Raw genomic sequence first — 21724 nt, forward strand, 5'->3', positions numbered from 1 at the left:
GAACTCCATTAATTTGCACATGCTTTGAAAATTATTTAATTAATTAATTATAGCTTAATATGTACAATAATTTAATTCCAAATATGTGGCCATACTAAATTAAGGTTAGAGATGCCGTTCGAAAAAAATAGTGAAGCGGAAAAGGTATGATTGCCAGTGTTGCCTATCTAGTGGAACAAATTTATGTAACCACAAAATGCACGATAAAATGAGTTTTTAAATTTATTGTTAATATAGATTTAAATATATTAATTTTTAGATCTGGAGTAAAATAAGCTGAAAGGTAATTAAATGAGAGTGTTAAAAGACGTAGGAGGAAAAAAGGATATATTGAGGAGGAAAGCAAAATTAACTAGAGAATGCCCATACTTCTAAGATTTTGGTGACTTAACCAACAGTTATAGTTGTACGGTATGATTTCATCCATTTTGATCAAGACTTAATTGCTTCTTACCTAAAATATTGTAACTACTATTGACTTAAATACAAAAATGTATAATTATATATTTTTTATTCTTATAGTTTATTACTTAATGGTTAATTCTTATAAATGTATTTAATAAAATAAAATTTATTTTTTAAACATAAATTTCGGTATGTATACACGACGGTTGAGTCGGTGACGGGTATGTTGACATAAGTGATGTTAAAATGTAGCAGTCGCTGCTATTTTTCACAGTGATCCAATGAGTATCAGTAGCAGTGACTGCTACTCATACATAATATAACAGTGATTTTATCACACTTTGATGACATCACAAATCTGTTAAGTTGTCTAACTGTGAAAAATATTTAACAATGTGATTTATGAAGTAGTGATATGCGACTATTGCTACTTGCTATTATAGTACTATACACTTGTGTGCATTATAGTCACAGTGTAGATGAATTGATGTTAAGTCTGTAGATACTAAAAATAATGGGAGATGTTTGAGTTTACTAATAATAAATAATTATAACATGGATTGAAATATAATGTAATATTTTTATTAATAGATAATATATTTTAGATAAAATACCATTTATTAGTATTGTAATATTTGTTAGTTTATTATATTAGTCATTATTCATAGGTAATGAATAATGATTAATATTATGTCACATTTACATTAGATAAATATTATCTGATATCACGACTAAATAGTAAAATAGCATAGACCTTATACTAAGTATAAGGTCTATGTAAAATAGAGTAATATTCTAACTCTATGGATTACTGTGATATTTTGATAGTGTAAAGTAAAAATGTGATTCGCCATAGGTATGCGCATAATAGAAAGTAGCAGTTAGAGTAGCAGTCACTGTTATTTTCACTGTGATTTTTTTATCACAGTAGCAATATCACAATGTGATAAGTATTTATCACAGTTTAACCATAGAATAGATTAAAGCAGAATGGAAACTCTTGGCAGCCCAAATTTTTGTCCGACATTTTGAAAGGGCTCGACAGGTTGACCAGATAGAATGAAAAAATGTTTATATTATATCTGTATTATTTAGATACATTGTCAATTATATATTATCAAGATTTTTAACAATGAACCATAAAATTCAATGTTTTGTTTTATAAACCAATTAAAAAATGTAATGGCCTTAGGTTTGTTGGTCGACTAAAGACGTATTTTGTTTACTGATTTTTTTATGGTTGTTCCCACGTGGTTTTATACTAATTTTTACGATTTTTGTGAAAACTTGTTGTATTTTTTATTTTTCATTGTGAATATATTTTGTTTTAACTTGATTCTTGTTGTATAAACATTATAAACAATGTGTAATATGTCGAACAATATGAATCACAGAATTTAATCTATTCTGTATATGTATGTATATTTACATTATTCAAGAAAAAGCTAACTTGTTATCAGAAAAAATATTATACACCACTGTCTTTATTGTATTTAAAATATTTCATATTAAATTTTAGGTCTATACTAATGAGCCCTTTCAATATGGCGGCCATAAGAGCTCGTGTAATTTCTTATCAGTTTCCATTCTGATTTAATCTATTCTGTCGTTTAACATCACTAGTTGACATCGAGTCACGAGCACAGATATATATATATATGTATCTGTTTTATATATCTGGTCACGAGGTAAAAATATGAGATAACAGTATTACAGGTGAATCGTTTTACCATATATTGTACAATAATTTTTTTTGTACTATCTGGCAAAAATACACCTTATGATCTTCACTTTCTTGGGTAGCTGAGATATGTAATGCCCTCTCTATAATACTCTATGGATTGTTCCGTGTCGTCGGTAAATTTTGAAGTACACTCCCTGATTATTATTATAAATTTGGTTTGGTGGATCCCCGGGAGCAATTTCAGACGTCAGTTTTCATTTGATAGGTAAACTATTCAGCTTAGGGCATTTAGGCACATGTTATATTAAATTTATTAAACCAGATTACACACTTCGGTGTAAACCACATATATATATATATAAATCTGTGGTGAAAATAAAAAATGGTTAATAAGATCACCGCCGAGGTTTCCATCGAAATCAATGTGACCGTTTCAGCGAATTTAAAATATTTGAATTGTAGTACCGTATACTGGTGGCACACTTGATCATTTTAAAAATTTCCATGGCACACTTAAATAAATAATAATGAATATACATAATGTCATAATTATATATAATATAAATTCAATTTGACATTTGAGACTGGTGTTTTTTACATAATTCCTCTTTTAGGGGTGAAACATTTGAAACGATACAAACTGTTAAAGGATAATCAATATCACCAAACCACGTAAATCCAAAACATAAATAATTATCAACATATTTACGTTTAACTTTTAAATTTAAACTTTTATCATTTATTAAAGCTGATTGTTTAATATTAATTTCAATATTTAAAGTGTTTCATTTGCACTAACATCACTGCCATCCGTTAATTTACTCTTTTTAAAATTATCCATTTTTAAATTTAACTTACTATATTTCTTAATCGAAATACCTATAATGCGTAACAATTACACGCGCTCAATTTTCATTATAATGAGCATAGGCTATGTTTTCATATAGTCATTATAGTATGTGGTAAAAGTTAACGCAACTGTTAAGCCGCGTACACATTAGAGTACGCATAGACCGAGCATGTGTGCTCACGTTGTGTGTTGTGTGTGCTCAGCATGGACGTCACCACGCACAACAAGCTTGTATGCGATAAATCTGCGCTCCGGTTATTCAGTTGTGTGATGAACGTATACAGTATATGTTGTGTTTCGTATATTGTGTTTGCAATTTAATTATCTTCGTATCTTTGGGCACAAGAAACCTAAGAAAATCCAAGGTCGGTTTTTAAAGAATTTAACTTAGAAATTTCAATTTTTTTTTGTTTTTCTTAAAATTGTACTTAAAAAAAACATCAAAATTTCTAAGTTTATATAATTATTTTTAGAACTACCAATGGGCCAGAGAGCTTTCATAGGACGTATAACGGTCAGTTTTATAACCCCCATCCTCCAATACACGCAGTGATTTCAGTTTTAAAACAAACACAGGCACAAACTTTGACAATAATAAATTATATTAAAAACAATGTTCATAATCCTATGGCCAAATAAGATAAATCTATGATTGAATCAACAATAAGAAATTACAATGATTATAAAATCCATATATATCTTATTTTATATTTGCAAAAAACTGGAAATTCCTACCAAGGAAAAAATTGAAATAAAAAAAAAATTTAGAAAAATTATTTTAAACATTATTATTATTATTTAAAACTTTACTTTTTTCAATTTATTTTACATTATCTATTATTTTTATCATTTTATTTCAGTTTATAACGTAGTTATAATGTAACAATGTAACATTTTATTATTCATAATACATAGAATAGTTTTTACTTAAAAAAAAATATTTTTAATTGAATTCCCGAACGAAATAAAATATTTTGAAATTATAAACTTGGCAACGTAGCCTAAAAAAATTGTGGGATTTAAGTAATAAAAATCACTCACAATTTAATTTAATTAAAATAGACACTATATTATATTAATTGTACAAATATCGATACGCGTTACAATTGCGGAGGAATTGCCGAATATATCGCGGAGTGTAATTCATGGTGTATCACGGAATATACTCATGGACTGACTGATTGAGCGTCTAACCAGCCGGTATATATATATATATATATATATATATATCCGCGTCGATTATCTAGAACATTCTCGAAACGAAATGATCATCGCATATTCTAAAACATGGGATTTTCTCTTATCCGCCGACAACATTGTAAACAACCCGGACGACTCTTGGCGCGTTGTTTACGTCACCACAAAATGTTCGTAATCGTTTGGTTTTCGGTTAAAAAAAAATCATTGATAAGCGGCATTCGTTCGTAATCGTGTTGTACCCATAAATATAAATTATAATTTTGATTATTATATTTAATTATGCTTAAAAAATTATACGGCATACCTGAATAATTTCAGTGGTTGGGAATCCCTTAACTACATTCTTTACTCTATGCTACAGATTTCTATACTTACTACATAAAGTACTTCTGTTATCACCTGAAGCTTTAAAGATGGTGACATCAACAGTGGCGCAACTAGCGGGTAAGTTGTCAAAGTGAAACTTTGGGGCCCTCTAATAATGTTAAGGGCTCCTCGGCGGATAAACAATTTTTATTGGTTTTAATATAAACAATCACGTAAAGCTTAAATGTAATAATTACGAGTATATATATTAAATAATTATATAGTTTGTTTTATCTAGTAATTATTTTTAATGTCCTATGCAGTGGCGGACCTATAAGGGGTGGGGGGAGCTGTCCACCCCGGGCACCTCGTTCAAAAAGGGTACAAAAAAAATTTGAAATTTTACCATTGAAAAAATCAAATTTTTAAAAACATACTTTGAACAAGGGCTCACTTAATGCCCCACTTTCTAAAAGAGCCCCACAGTCCCTTTCGTATATATGAATAAGGTATCTAGGTTTAAACCTCTCTGGACTTAAAAAAAAATGTATAATAGTTTTGTAATTTAGCTTGTACTGACGCACTGTGTAGATAATAGATTAGGAATTTTAAATTATAATACGTTGAATTTTCAGTGAACAGTAAACCACGTAGGTACCTAATCAAAACGTCACATCTGATCGTTCAATATAAAATGGCTGTATTTTTGTATATTCATATATGTAATATTCACACTAATAAAAACGTATGCATTCGACAACTCCCATACGCAGCTATATTTGGAACTGAAAACAAGAATTAAATCCATGGAGAACGTTTATGACAAATTTGAAGTTTACAGCCAATCAATTTGATGAAAGCAAATGATGATATATTACCAAAACTTATTTCTAATCTAACTGAATTTTACGACGAATTTTTCAAGGATGAAGTTTTGGTAGAAATAAATGATTGAGACGACATATTCAAGCGTCAAATATCAATAAAGAGCAAGTGGAGAAATGGTTAACTCTTCAAGTTTTGCAGTTCGTTGTTAGTATGGACTTTCTAGAGTCTGTACCAAACTTATGTTTAGCACTAAAGTTGTTTTTAACAATTTGTATATCAGTCGCAACGTGTGAAAGAAATTTTTCGAAACTTAAAATCGTTAAAAATTATTTGCGCTCAATGATGAGCCAAATGAGATTAAATGGACTAGCAATATTATCCACCGAGAACCAGTTGGCAATGCAAATAAACTTTAATGAAACAATCAGTCAATTTGCTGATGTAAAAGCTAGAAGAAAAACATTTTAAATTGAGGAACCTGTTCTAAATAATTATTAGAAGGGAAACAAATATTACAGATTGTTTATTTTAGAAGTGTTTTTTTTTACATTGTACCTATCATACATTATAATAATCTGTATATAATTTTTATATAGAATAAAATACATTTGATTTAATTTTCCAAATGCCTCTAAAAAAATCGTTATTACTTAATTTTTTCAAAAAACGTATTCTTAATTAACCTAAATATTCACCTCATATTTTACTCACTACAAATTATAAATGTGCTACGAGAAATATATAAAAATAAATTTGTCTTTTAGAACACCTTGTTATTGCACACCGCACACTCTCCTTTTATTGACGTGTTCATTGCAATCTATATATATTTTCGTCGCAACGTGTGTTCATTAATTTTAATAATATGTAACCGAGGAAAAATTATAACTTTTAAAATTATAATTGGATAATTCTTATTCTTTTAGAAAATCCTTAAACGTTTTTTTTCGTACATAGTTAAGGATTTTTGATGCATATTTAATCAAATGTTGGTGCATGCTTATTTATGCGTTTTTTAGTGCTTGAACTTACGAGCCTTTATTATAACTGTATAATGATTTTTGTATACTGCATATTAAAATAATACAAACAAGAAAAAAATTCGAACTTTTTGAACATAAACATCGATATATCGAGCCAAAACATTGTAGTTTTTTGCCAATCCCTAGTATGTACTTAACACATATTTTGCTACACAAATATGTCAGGTAACAGCTAGCTAGAAATCCGCGGGTCACCGCCTATTCACTATATAATATACATTAAGGAAGTGCACATGTAAATTTACGCGTAAAAATTTTTTTTTACCGATTTCAACCCTTTAAAATTAAAATTTTTAAAAACCTTTTCTTAGTGCACTGTTAAATTATAATATTAATCTATCCTCAAAATTTCAATTTGATTACTTAAATAGGTTTGCTCTGATAATTAAAAAAGTACACTTTCCTTATATATATTATTATTAACATATATTACCATGTGTCAGTGGATAATCTAACCAGGGGGGGGGGTTGATGGGCTGCAGCCCTCCCGAAATATTAAGAAAATTTAAAAATTATTTTAATGTTGATTAATTAAATTTTGATAGCTTTTAATAGCCGTGGCCGTACTAATAGGTCGCGATAATACAAAATAGCGTACTACATTTTGGTTTTTTTATTGTTATCACTATCACGTTAGCCAGTTTCAAGAACTTTACAGACGTATAATATTTATTCCATACTTAGATGATTAGCATTGCTCACTTAAAGAATGTTTTATATCTCATAAAGATATTCAGCGGCGGATTGGTTCACCGGGAAAGTTCTAATTTTAAAAAAAACAAACTGTGATAGCAATATGTTTCCAAAGATTTATCAACTCCTTAAGTTAGTATCAGTATTACCTGTATTAATTGCTACTGCAGAAAGGAGTTTTTCTTCTTTGAGAAGATTAAAAACCTACCTTAGAAATTAAACTTCAGAATCAAGACTTGTTGGACTTGCATTATTTTCTACTATTTATAGAGATATTAACATTTCAGATGTTTAAATATTGAACACATTTTTTAACAGCAGAAAGGCTCGAAGGTTAAAATTGTTACTTTAATTTGTTGTCCTTTAATAATAAAATTATTTAATAAATTAGAGTTTGTTTTATTACATAATATGTTGGTATACTATATTATGTCCTATTAAAAGGAAAATTCATTGCTATTTTTATTATTATTTTTTTTAATAAATAATATGGGTAAAATAATTTATTGTATATTAATATTAAATACAATATTCAAAGTATTTTAAGTATACATATAAGTGTATAAAATCAATATATGTTAAGGGTTATAGGAACAAAAATCTAAAATAAAACTTCAGCATCTGCATGTTCAAATGATGGAAGAATTTAGGTAAATTACCATTGTGTAAAAAATTGATCAGCCCTCCGAAGAAAAATCCAGGCTATGCTACTGCTATGTGTACTTAAAAGAGCTCTACTAGAGGGGATTGTTCTCCACCCTTATTACAGGGTATTTGTAGATTGGAATAATCAATTAATGATGATAATATTGGAAAGGGGGGGGGATATGACCATGGTCTGTCCCACCCATGGGTCTCAAATTTTTGTAAAAAAAAATGCTTTTAAGTATATTAACATAAATTATTGATATTGAAATATTTTTAATATACAACAATTATTAGTTACATATGTATATAATACATTTTTTTAATATAATTTCAATTTATTTTAAAAAAATAATGGGGCTTACTGATGATTGCTTGAGTAATAATAATAGTTTAGGTAATTAAGAAAATTACATAAGGTTCAACGTATATCTATATGAAAAGGATTAAGAATTGCAATTTAAGTGCAAAATAAATAAAAAATTCAATTGTAAAAAAAACTCAGTTATTTAATATTATTATTCATTTACTAGTATAAACATTTGTCACTTGACAAATAAATGATAATAATAGGAAAAGAATTGAGAACAGACCAGTTAATCGTGTACTTAGCAGGAACATCGTTCTGATTGACATTGTTCCGCTCATTTACATTAAAGCTTAAGTCTAATGGAACGATTATTGTAGAAAAAAATTAAAATATATATATAGTAAAAAAAAAATATTAAATACCACTTGGTTCTTAAATACAATAATAAAAAATATATATATAATGTGTATATATATATATATATATATATATATAAATTGTTGATTACCTGTTTTCACTAAAGAATTAAGTTACAACAGGTTTATACACCGGCATTGAAGCAATAATATCCTTATCATCTTCTGAAAGATCACGAGCAATTAAAAATGTATGTGCACTTCCACAAGCCACCTGTTCGATATACATTCCATCGAGTTTTTTCATTTCACAAGGTTTGGCACTGGATTTCTTTAAATCTCCAAGACCCTATGAAAATCCAAATAGTTAATGAGTTCCTACTTACAAACAATTTTCACAAATTTTGTACCAATTCGCCAGAGCTTGTTCCAGAACCCCAAACAATGCAAGAATCATCAGCTGCTGCAACTAATCCAATACCGCATGTGCCAATACTACGCAAATTCCAACCATGAAGATCTTGTACCGGTTTGGGATACATATTGGCTTCTCCTCTGCTATTCATTTGTCCAAATAAATAAACAGCACCTTCAATAGCAAGAATAAAACCATTTACTTAAATAAAATTTCTTTATCTTATATAAAGTGAAAATAATATAATATAAAATTCATATTTAAGTATTAATTCTGATGTATACCAAATTCATTGATAGCAATACTGAATGTGGGTCCACAAGCAACATGCTTTACACCACTCCTCTGAACATCAAAATATTTTATAAGTCTTGGCTGCAATTCATCTTTTGGTTCAGAATGTCCAAGTCGTCCATAGCCACCAAATCCCCAAGAATATGCTTTCTTATGATCATCAATAGCTACCTATAAAAATATTATAATAAAATTAAAAAAAAAAATTAAAATATTTAATAGAAATATTTGTTTATCTTACTGTATGATTTGTGCCACATGCAAAATCTCTGATTTCAGGTTTGGGCAATATTTCTACTTTGTTCTTATTTTTTTCTACAAAAGTAAGTATTGGTTTTGGCTGTTGAACTGTAGCAAAGTTAATAGCACCAGCTCTTTCAATATATTCGCCATTTGTGTTGTGTCCCAACTGTCCATACTCCGGTAAACCAAATGAATATAAAGTACCCTTACAATCAAGCAAAATGCTGAACTCGGCACCACAACCAACTTTTACAATTGGTGGTCCATTATATTTAACCTATAAAATTATGAAAAATAATCGAAAAGTACTTTTAACTGAATTATTAGATTATTCTACCCAACAGTTATTATGTAGTTAAAATAATTTAACACGCCCTACCTAGGTTTTTGATAAAATCCATACAACAAAATACAACATTATAAAACAAAATTTATATCTAGGCAAATAAATACAGTCTCCAAAATTAAATATGCTTAATAGATATTCTTCTTAAATTAAAATGTATATGATATACATAGTTAACATTTTTTAATTAGGTTAAGGTACCAACAATATTTAATATTGTATAATGATTTTTATTACAATAATTGATGCTGCTATATTTTTAAATCACTAAACAAAAATATGTTCCATTAAAAATTATTTTTAAAATGTTAGAATTTATCTTTAACTATAAAATTCCTCTTTAACTTAAGCAAGGTGTGTTATTGTTTTTATTAATTAAGAATAAACAAGTTATAAAACTTGTTTAAATATAAGGAATAATAAATAGTGAATAGTCATACAAATAAAATGTATTACTGACCCTCATTGCAGTTGTAATAAAGGGGTCTTTGCTCTTCACGCCACACTGACTATTCTTATTATCACCACAACTGTACACGGCACCACGATCTTAAAACATATAAATATGGGATTTAAACACAATGAATATGACAAAGAAAATAAATAAGCAATAAAAGTTAATTTTTAAATACAAATAATACGTAAATCACACTTAATGATATTGCATTTATATACAACAGAGAATAATTTTACACAAATGCAATGTTTAAAAGATAATTTTTATTTCTAACAAATAATACTTACCAGTAAGAAGCAAAGTATGTGCACGGCCAGTAGCTGCATTGACAATAGCATGATCAGGTAAACCTTCAATTGGAGTCGGAATGTCACGCCTGATTAAATCTTTGACTCCCAGCTGACCTTTTTCATTACGGCCTAAAAAAGTGAACATAAAATTAAAGAAAATAAAAAGATATCAAAATTAATTGATTCCATACCTAAAGACAAAGCTTTGCCTTCTTCAGTAATAAAAATTGTGTGTGCAGAGTTACAGCTACTTGCTACCAAACGGATACGGGTGTCTTTCAGTGGTTCAAATAAGTGCGGTTCGTATAAGTTCCGTCCAATAGATTTGCATCCTTTTGGCACAGACTTACGGCCATTTAAATCCCAATTAGTTCCACCAGTTAACATCACAATGCCAATATGATCAGGACCTTTCACTCTCTAAAACAATATATTCAGATAAAATTAATTAAGCTAATATTTAGGAGAGGTAAATTAAATTGTATGAATGGTAACTAGGTATGAAATATTTTAAATGTTAAGGTGTAAATATGAACAATAAAAATTATAAAATAAAAATAAAATGAAATTGAGTGTTTAAAAAGCCATTTAGCATTATTAAATTGCACATAATAATAATGAAAACTAGATATGAAATAGAAACATTACTGTTATAGTAAAATGTTGATCAGTTTAAGGTGTGTATAATAAAGGTAGGTTGAAATATTAGAAAAAAATTATAACACATGAATCAATTGAATTAAACCATTATAAGGTATACCTATGAGTATTATTTAAAATTGAGCAATAAACAGTACTTATCAAATGTTCAGCTCAGAAATTGATGACGGATAAAAATTTAATTGTACATAGCTTCCTTGAAAAATAGTAGAGCAAATAGATGACATAGGTAGGTACTCGGTCAATGAAAACAATGAATGTACAAACCTTACTCAATAGATCTTAACGAACAATAAATCATTTGTGTTGCAGATAAATAATAGGATGATATTGTGCATACGGGTCAAATAGTGAAATGAAATATGAGACAATACTTCAACCGGCTAAAGGTATGAAGTTCAACCGATTGTCTAACATTATGAGTAAGCAAGCAGTGGTCAGCCAGCAGACCAAACACAATATCACTTAAAACCATAAGACACCGAACTCATTAGTATCTAATCACTCGACCACTAGGGCAAATGGGAATGCTCGATTTTATACTTACCAGGGACGCATTGTCTTCTGTTAATTCGTCCATGTTGTTATCGTCGTCGTCAGACCTTTGATCGTTGTCATCGTCTTCTTCCTCTTCGCTCAACACCGGCGGTTCGTCTTCGTCCAGCTTGGACTTTTTACGGGATACGCCGTTCGCTTTGCCTTTAGACTGCCGTTTAGCGGACATGACGCGATAAGGTGAGACTGGTAAAAACTGATCGCAGGTGAGAACAAGAGCTGCGGTTAAACGCGCGTGGTCGTAGAAAACGGAAAACGCGGTAGTGACAGTGGCGCGAAAACCCGGCAGCAAACAAAACGCAGAGAACACGCTTAACTCGTGATGGAGAGATGTGATCGGGTCAAACGATGGCAACGGCGGTGATGATACCAGTGGACGCCATTAAAAGTAAAAAAAAAAAAAGAAAGAATGGAAAAAAAAACCAAAACGCGCGCGCGCGCGCTCGAGAAAGGGAGAGAGAGAGAGAGAGAGCGAGTGAGAGAGAGTGTGTGAGAGTGAGTGAAAGGGAGGAACGAGTGAGAACGTGATTTGCCGGAGAGCGAGCTATGGGCGGTGGGTGCGAGAGAGACGGAACGGGACGCGCGACGTGACGACCGGAAGAGGAGGAGGCGCCGCCGGTAGAGCAAGTGAGACGGAACCGGTGCGGAGCGGGCGAAAGAGAGCGAGAAACGCGGATCGTCGGCGGAGGAGGGGAAGAAAAAAAAAAAGAGAACGGCGATTGTTTGTTGTATGCGCGACCGGTGTGCGGGCTCGCGTGCGTGTAAAAGTCGGGACCGCAACGTTACGGCGGCGGCGGTGCAGCTGTTGCAGCGGCCGCGGCTTGTGACGGTGGGTCGCGGGGTATGCTGCCCCCACCGCTCGGCTGCCGCAGCTACCGCACGGCACACATACGCACCACCGGCGGCGTCGAGTATTGCGGACCTGCCGAAAACCGAAAAACGGCCAGGACGGTCGTATCCTCTCTCGCGTCGTTCAAACCCAACGGCGCCGGTGCCGGCGGCACGGACTTGGCCGCGAACCGCGTGCGCGGCCCGGATAACAATAGGTAAACATCCTCCCACCCCTCTCGTAGCAAAACGTCGCCATGTTCGACGACGGTGTACTGCGTGTCGAAGACCGTGTTGCCCTAGGCACGAGCGATCGTTTGCCGCCTCCGACGCGTCACTCAGCACGCGACTGTGACGGCCGCCTTTGGCCGAGCGGTTTTTGACGGACACCGTTGGATTCGTTAATACCGCACAAAACTGCCTTTCTAGTTCTCGACATTATGGCTTTATAAAGTTACATTAATATAATGTCATCCAAAACCAACAGTTCTACGGTGTTACTCATCTCGGTTGTACGAAAAAATCCAATCAAAAGCGTATGACATATTTCCTCGAATAATTTATTCGAAATATTAATCCCTGTTGTTGAACAAAATTTGATTTAAATGAATTTAATTATTCTTCCGTAGCCTATGTATACAAAATCCTTAGCTGCGTCTGCGTGATATTCTGAGTAACCACTGAACACATTTTATTTCATTTTTGAATTAGTGTTTCGCGGGTTGGATTTAATTTAAATGCTTTTAAATTATATAATTTTTTAAATAGGTATAATGGCAGTTTTAACAATTTTCCACGTAGGTACGTTTAGCAGATTTTGAGTTTTCTATTAATATTATCGGTCACCGAATCGGTAAAAAAAAACACGCATCATAGAGATACTATAATAGTGAACGAGAGAAAAAATACTTAAAATGAATAATTAGTTTAATTGAAAGTTAACTCTCATCAGTTCACGTTAAAATTAATCGACTAACTGAACATAAAATAATACAATTTTAAAAAAAAATATCAACATTTTAGCCATGACACGAATTAGGCATGCCGATATATTATGAACAATCTAAATAGAAGCCAAATATTGGGGTGCTGAAATTGCTGGAAATAAAATTGATGGTATTTCACTGTAGTTTTTATAGAATGAATTTAAAAAAAAAACAAAAACCAAAAGTGCTAAATTCAAACTCAGGAGTGCTAAAGACCCTCTTGAGCTACCTAGTTGCGCCTGTGAATGTTGGTAAAAATCCTTATATGTCCACCATTACTCGTTGATAACAACAATATGTCGCTGATAAGTTCTTCGACAATATTTTAAAAATAAATTCATAAATTTGTCGATGACGATGTCGAAAACACGTGTTTTCAAAAAATGTTTCTTTGGTTTGGACGCGGAAATACATAGTTACCAACTAACTCAACCTTTAACCTTCCGCGCAACATCAAAGAAATTGTCAACAAAAAACAAACTCCAATAATCATTAAGTTCATCTCATCAACAAAATCTAAATCGATCAACATAGTTATTATATTGTAAACATAAAGACAAGAATAACAAGAAACATTATTGACAATTATTATAAATTAACAAATTTGTATATAAAATATGTATCTGTAATAAAGTTGGCTAAGAACCTTAGTTGTTGAAACCCATAAATCATTAAATAATAAAAAAACGTACTAAAAAAAAAAACTAAAACGTACTTTTTATGTAATCTGTAACATTATAATGTGTTTTTATTTTCGTCGGTATATTCGGGATTACGGTAAAATAAAAATAGGTAAAATGTGTGTTAAAAGTATTATGGTAAGCAATTAAATATCATAATAAACTATGTTATTATAATTAGTACATTTCTGGAAAAACTACGCCTAGCCGAAGTGGGTTAGTTAATATGCCAATAAACCATACATTATTATTATAATATAAATTTTCTTAATTCATTGCTAAAATATGCTAGATAACTAACAATTTACATATTGTTTGTTTATTGATACTTCAGATAAATTATAAAATCCAGATACAGTTTGTTTATTTTTGATTCAAGTTTGGTTTTAAAATTGTATACAATTGTAAGAACATTTTTTAAATATAACGCATAAAAAAAAAAAAAATTTATTATTTATTTCGAATAAACCAAATTTGCTATTTTCAAATAATTCTTATCATAATCAGGGGTGTTATTTGACATTATACCATTATAAACAAAATAGTTATTCAATCTTTTGTTAAATATCATCAGCGTTCAAAGTGAGGGGACGCAGCGCTTACACAGCGTACCCTTTAATATTTCTCCGAAAAGTTAACTGAAACGTTCAACTGTTGGTTAAAAATAATTACACGCAATAAAATAGCTGAAAAATTGACTTTGAGATGTAGTCGATGTCACTAAGTGTTAATAATGTCGTACAAATAAAACTAATATTAAATATAAATTATATAATAATATATACTGAAGTATAAATGTTTTTCATTTTTTTATTTCATTAGAAGATATTTACAATCTGTACCTATTTAAAACAATAAGTAAGTAATTTATAAGTTGATACATTTTACAGCACATGAATAGTTTTCGAAAGGTTCACAAACAACATCTCATAATATATATATATATATATACCTAATTATTATTTATTATTTATCTATTAATTGCATGGTATTATATGGAACGCTGAGCATGATACATGGATTAAAGTCCTCCCTGTTCTTTTTTGCCATTTGAACCCTGAATATCACACACCACTTCTGTTTAAGTTTTTCTAATCTTAAATCTCAATATTTTTCCTTCAAGCATTGCTTTCCACTGTTTCAAAATCTCTAACTCTACTCCTTCGAGCATTCTTATGATTATAACAATTTTATTTAGGAACATTCACGGATGTGAGTGTAATAACATGAAATCACATGTGTATATATGTAAAGTCAATTGTCTTATCATGTTAAATTGTAAGTCATCTATAGTAGTTGGAAATATTTGATTTAATCAATACGATTAGAAAAACATACAAATATAATACATACACATAATATTATTGTTAACATCAAGTGGCAGTCGAATCAAAAGAATAATTGAGTGGGTCAATCGAAAAGGTCTAGTCAATTGCAATTGATGAAAATTGAAAAAAATGAATTAACTACGTAAATTAACGTGCGATGTGAAAGCATAGATTTTATTACGGCTTGGTCAGGTTTTCCGTGTAGAAACGTTCGTTCACCTAGACCATGGTATTGTTATTTATCCGCACACAAATATTTTATTCGTGCATAATATTTTGTTATATATTCTGATGCATGACGAAGTGCACGGTTTTCCGTCACGCAGCCGTTTGTTGTTGTAATAGTACAATGACTTCCTCATTTCCACCTCCTGCGATCGTGTTGTACATACGGTCGATTGGGAAACGGTAATTGCCCGTTAAGACAGCGGTTCTCAACCTGGGGAGGCGAGCTTCCCTAGGTAGGCGTGAAACATTTTTAAAAAGCAACGAAACACTAAAACGTTATTTTTGATTATTTTTATATTTAATTGAAACAAAAATAAGTCATAATTACTTGAAACTATGTAGTTTCAACGCTCTCAATTTTGATCTACTTAATAATAATAAATTTAAAATTTAATATTTAAGAAGTGAATATAATATAATTCGTTTTAATATTCTTAAATTATAATTATATTTTTTTCTTAGTAAATAAACTCATTTAATATTTAGAAAAACTTCATTCATTTTCATATTATCATATTAATCCAATAACCAACATTAAAGGCATAATGTACAATGTAGGACCACCCTAATGTACATATTGAAATATATAAATTTCTGTATATATATTAAACATAATCCGACATTATTATGGGGGGGGGAGGGGCGTGACATCATAAAATAGTATAAAATTTTTATGCCTCAAACGGTTTAGAAACCTTGTGTTAAAACGTTGCACGCCTATATTGTATTATTTTCACGATTTTCGAGTTCGACCCAGTACATTGTGTTCCAACCAATTATGCACTGTCGGTGTACGTAGAGTTTCGTCTGCTACTCTGCTCCTGTAGCCCAAAAAATCTTTTCACTAGCAACGGGAATTTCCAATTTATTTGACGCATCATTGTTTCTACACGTTTTTGTTCCATTGTGATTGAATAACATTACGATCGTTCATATTTAAACTCTAAAAATCTTGTAAAACCAGTGGCGTATCTGACTTGACTCTGTGACGGGATTGGGAGCTAATTAAAGCCTACTCAAGAAGATTGGAAGTTATATATCTTATACCACTCCCTTACCAAGAAAAAAAAACTCCTAGATGTACCCTGGGAGTTAGAACAACATTTATTGCACCTAATAAAGGTACTTATTTTTTTTAAATTTACAAATTATCATTTTTGAAAACTTCATAAAAATGTTTAGACACATCAAATACCTATATGACATACTAAAAAATAATATTTATTTAAAACAATCATCAACAATAGATAATCTTAATGAATCATAAATTCTAAGTTTTGTTTTTTGTAATTTTTGTAATTTTATCTTAGTAAATTTATAGCAAACAATTAGATAAACATATCAACTGTCGGAAGGAGGTGGTGGTAGTCCCCACCAGGGCACCTCCTCAAATATACCACTGTGTGGAATACAGTTTTATTATAGGGGCGTCATTTTGGATTTTTCAACGATAATACAATCCCTTAAAATGAAGACAACGGCAACACAACGTCCGAAAAATTACCAAGTTATAATTGTTGGAAATATCAGGATTTACAAAAAATTTTGAAATAAATAAATTGTTGTGTTAAATATTTAATAATTATATTTTTGCACCCTTTATAGAAAAAAATCGTTTTTAAATGGAAGTTTAAGTGAGGGTAAATGTAAACTATTAAATCTACAACATTTCGTAGTATTTCATTGGTCGGTCAATGTTCTATTGTATTCAAATAAATTGTTACAAAGAAATAACATTCACATTTAAATTACACTTTTTGGTGGCATACCGCGCCGGCACTATTGATGTAGCTAGCCGATCTATTTCCAATGTTACTCGCTTTATTTTATTTACGTTTATATAGGCCGTAAAAACGTGAGAGAAGTTCCTTACCATCCAGTGGTTACTGCGTAAAGTAGTAAGTTACGTTTATTTGACATCCTATTTTTGAAGTTAATCCGAGATTAGAAAGCTACGTAAATAATGTCACATGAAGTTAAGATACCTCAATAATTTAATCAGTGTAAAGTTTTTTGATGGTTTTTCAGGTGTTTGAAAATATTGTCGATTAGGTTAAGCTTACATTGGGAATACAATTACGATATTTAGTTTTTCAATTCATTACCTAATTTTGCTGGTAATTTTCTGCTCGTCTCCTTTCTATATAGTACTTTAAATTTAAACTAATGAAAGTATAAAAGTTTAAACCATACTTTTGTTTTGGTAGATATTGTTGAAGCTTATTTAAAAAATAATATAAATACATATATAACTAGCTATGGATAGATAATATTAAAAAAATAAAATATATGCGATCTTTAAAACCAGATTATTGCAATGATTTTCCAACATCCTATATATACGTATTATAAATAAATAAATGTTTTATAATTTATTTAATATTATTATTAAATGTTATTAAATGTATTTCATGGAATGAAGAATTTATTGGTTTAATTAGTGAGAAGTGAAATTTGTGGTGTAGACGATAAAAAAGAAAAAAGCGGTTGAGCCAGATGGAATGCCTGTAGAGGTGTGAAAAATTTTAAGGGATGTAAGCATTGGTTGATTGAAAGATCTTTTTAATGAGGTGTTAATAGGAAAGAAAATGCTAGAAGATTGGAGAAAGAGTTTTATTGTAGCAATATTTAAAGACAAAAGAGACGTATAGGAATATGAGAATTATAGAGGAATAAAGCTGATGAGTTATAGGATGATTATTTGGGTAGAGAAAAGAAGAGAATAAGAAGTGAGGCATCAATATCGGAAAATCAGTTGATTTTTATACCAAAAAAATCGACAATGAAGCCATTATTTTGTATCAGACAACTAGTAGAGAAGTTTAAGGATAAGAAGAAAAAATCATACATGGTGTTTATAAATTTAGAAAAGGCATATGACAGACTGCCAAGAGAAGTTTTAAAGTGGGCATTAATGAAAAAAAGGTCCCAAAAATATAAATAAATTTGATTCAGGATATGTTTGAAGGCTCGAAAATTTGTGTTAAGAGTTTATGTAGAGTAACAGAAGATTTTAACGTAGGAGTTCGTGTGAATCAAGGGTTGGTTCTAAGCCTTTATTTGTTCTCTGTGGTAATGGATGAAGTGACGAAAGACATACAGGGCGAGATACTATGGTGTATGATGTTTGCTGATGATATAGTTTTGATAATAGAAAATCTGGAAGAAGTTAATATTAGGATGGATGAGTAGAGGTTAGCCTTTGAAGGAAAGGGATTGAGAATTAGTTGGTTAAAACAGAGTATATAGATTATGACTCTGAAGGAAGATACTAAGGAGTTGAGAAGATGAGGAGACTAGTGACAATAAGCGGTAATGTGATAGGTGAAGTTAATATCTATAAATATTTAGGATCATTTGTACAAAAGGACGAGGTTTTTGGCGTAAATGTAAAACATAGAATTAATTGCGGTTGGATAAAATGAAGAGAAGCGTAGGGCGTTTTATGTAATAAGAGAATTTCAGTGAGGATGAAAGATAAATTTTACAGAAGTGTAGTGAGACCTAACTAAACTATATGGTTCGGAATATTGGGCAGTTGATAGGATAAAATAACGGAATTTGAGTGTTACGGAAATGAGAATGCTTAGATGGATGAATAGAGTGACAATAGAAGATAAAATAAGGAACGAATATGTGAGAGGTAGTATTGGGGTAGTGTTAATAGTGGACAAGATGAGAGCAGGGCTGCAAAGAGAAATCAAGGCTCGAGAGACAAATTTAGGCCCTTTTCATACGATGTATTAAACTTGCCACTGACATCCAGTGTCATCTTTTAAAATGTGTATACCAAAGAGATAATGTAATCGCAATCACGGTTATTCCACAGACTAAATAAAAATAATTATTTATAGCCTAAGGATTTTTCTTGGAAATGTTATTTATCTATGTTTTAGATCAATATTGTAGTGTAGGTACTTTATTGTAGACTCGTTATATATAGCACGATTCATGTTGGTGATCCATAAATAGCTCGATACCATGATCAAGACATAGTGGACTTGGTCAGGCCCCGAGCCTATTTTGATGCCCGAGCTCTGGGCTATAGCCCCAGCCCCCCCCCCCCCCCTTTCTCTCGTCGGGCCTGGATGAGAGAAAATAATCCGATATGGTTTGGGCATGTGATGAAGCGAGAGGAAACAAAAACAGTAAAAGTGGTTATGAAAATGAAAATTGAAGAGAAAAGTGGAAGGGGAAGACCAAAAAAGAGATGGTTGGATACGATTGAGTATGATATAAGGGCCATTGGTGTGTGCGTAGGGGATGTAGAAAATCGAGACGAGTGGAGGTTTAAGACAGGGATGGTTGATTCCAACTAATCGAGAGAAAGGCGAAGGCGAAAAATATATTAATAAATTTTAATTTTTAATTATTTAAAGTTATTTAAGTATCTAGCAAAAATTATAGAATCTGCGAATAAAACCAACAAGAAACTTCAATCGGTTAACATAGATTTAATTACAGTTGTTAAATTATATGAATCTTGAATTCATTATGTTGAATTTTTACGAAATGTAGATACTTTCAAAATATTAGAAGACATTGCCATAACAATATCCTAAATAATGAATGAAATATTCATAACTAGGGCAGAGAAGTTATGGGATTTACATGTTTTATTCTAGGCCTCTATTTTATAGCAAACCAAGATATAAATATAAGTCATAGGCCTCACAGTTGAAATCTAAAATTTATTTTTGCATATTTTTGCATATTTTGAAGATTTAAAAAAAAATTGCATATTTCGTTATTTTGTGCATGTTTCGTGCATATTCTACATAAAAACTGTATGGTATTATTATATTTTATATACTATATAGTAACATTGTACACCACCCTATTCCCATGTAGACTATGTACTATATTATAGGTACCCACATATTTTAGGTGGGCATTCGGATAATGTTATCGGAGATAACTTATATTTATTATTATAACTTATTAGTTTTACCTATGTCGAAGCCATTGGCATTTAAGTATCTATAGTAAATTTTATATCAAAATTATTATGTGTCCAGAGTTCACTGTTCGTCAGTAATCTTGTTAGTATTTAGTGTCGTTCGATACGAAACTGCGTGCCGTTTGATGTGTTTTCCATGCTTACATTTTTCTTTTAACATTTCTGCTAATATTTTGCACAATGCCAAAAATAAATGCAAATATCTTTAACAAGTATTTGAAACAGTTTGGTGAAGATACATTTGCTACCGATGATATTATGCTTTATTGTAAGATTTGCAAAGTTAAAGTAAGTGCTGATAAAAAATTTACAGTAATTCAACATATAAAAACAAATAAACACGAACGATTATTAGCTCGTCGAAATAAATAACAATTTATATCACAGCCGTCAAACAAAAAATCTGTTTTTTCACATGATTTATGCGAGGCTATGTGTGCAAACATTCCTTTACATAAAATTTCTAATGTTCAATTTCGATTGTTCCTTGAAAAATATACTCTAAATGACATCCCAAGTGTATCTACGATGAGGAAAACTTATACAAACGATTGCTATTTAGAAGCTATTGAACAAATTAGAAAAGATGCTGTAGGAAATCAAATTTGGTTTTCTATAGATGAAACGACAGATGTCCAAGTGAGATATATTGCAAACGTAATAATCGGAACTCTACTAAAGGTTAGACCCGGAAAAATATATTTACTAAATACCGAAGTTTTAGAAAAAGCCAATTTTTCTACGATAACCAAACTTTTTGACAGCTCAATGTTTCTCCTGTGGCCAGACGGTGTTCGTCATGATGACGTCCTCCTATTTTTAAGCGATGTTGCGCCATACATGAAGAAAGCAGGTACAACTATCAAGGCTTTGTACTCTAAGATGATCCATATTACTTGTATAGCACATGGATTACATAGATTAGCAGAAAATATTCGGAGTCATTTTCCTAGAGTTGATAAATTAGTAGCAAAAGGAAAGCAAGTATTTTTAAAAGCATCTTCGCATGTTTTATTTTTTAAGACAGAAGCTCCCGGAGTCCCTCTTCCTCCCGAACCTGTAATTACACGTTGGGGTTCTTGCATTGAAGCTACTTCTTATTACTGCCAATATTTTAAACAAGTACGAGATGTT

At 30.9% G+C, this 21724-nt stretch overlaps 1 protein-coding gene across 1 annotated transcript; it reads right to left on the reverse strand.

The window, feature by feature from the left end:
• Positions 1-8142: 8142 nt before the first annotated feature.
• On the reverse strand, positions 8143-12019 carry LOC112693676 (protein RCC2 homolog). The gene is made up of 8 exons (XM_025568859.1): positions 11573-12019; positions 10557-10785; positions 10363-10494; positions 10079-10167; positions 9271-9549; positions 9020-9200; positions 8731-8909; positions 8143-8669 (listed from the first exon to the last, which is right to left on the reverse strand). Exons 1-8 carry the CDS (start codon positions 11747-11749, stop codon positions 8490-8492), a joined length of 1446 nt encoding a protein of 481 aa, XP_025424644.1. The 5' UTR covers positions 11750-12019; the 3' UTR covers positions 8143-8489.
• Positions 12020-21724: the final 9705 nt, after the last annotated feature.

This window comes from Sipha flava, unplaced genomic scaffold (assembly GCF_003268045.1).
Source record: "Sipha flava isolate LNK unplaced genomic scaffold, YSA_version1 89_pilon_pilon, whole genome shotgun sequence".
NCBI classification, from domain to species: Eukaryota; Metazoa; Arthropoda; class Insecta; order Hemiptera; family Aphididae; genus Sipha; species Sipha flava.

Coding starts and splice junctions, on each gene's coding strand:
- LOC112693676 (XM_025568859.1), bottom strand. CDS start 11,749: ATGTCCGCTAAACGGCAGTCTAAAGGCAAAGCGAACGGCGTATCCCGT. Junction 10,786..11,572: donor CAGAAGACAATGCGTCCCTG/GTAAGTATAAAA, acceptor ATATTGTTTTAG/AGAGTGAAAGGTCCTGATCA. Junction 10,495..10,556: donor AGGCAAAGCTTTGTCTTTAG/GTATGGAATCAA, acceptor TCACTTTTTTAG/GCCGTAATGAAAAAGGTCAG.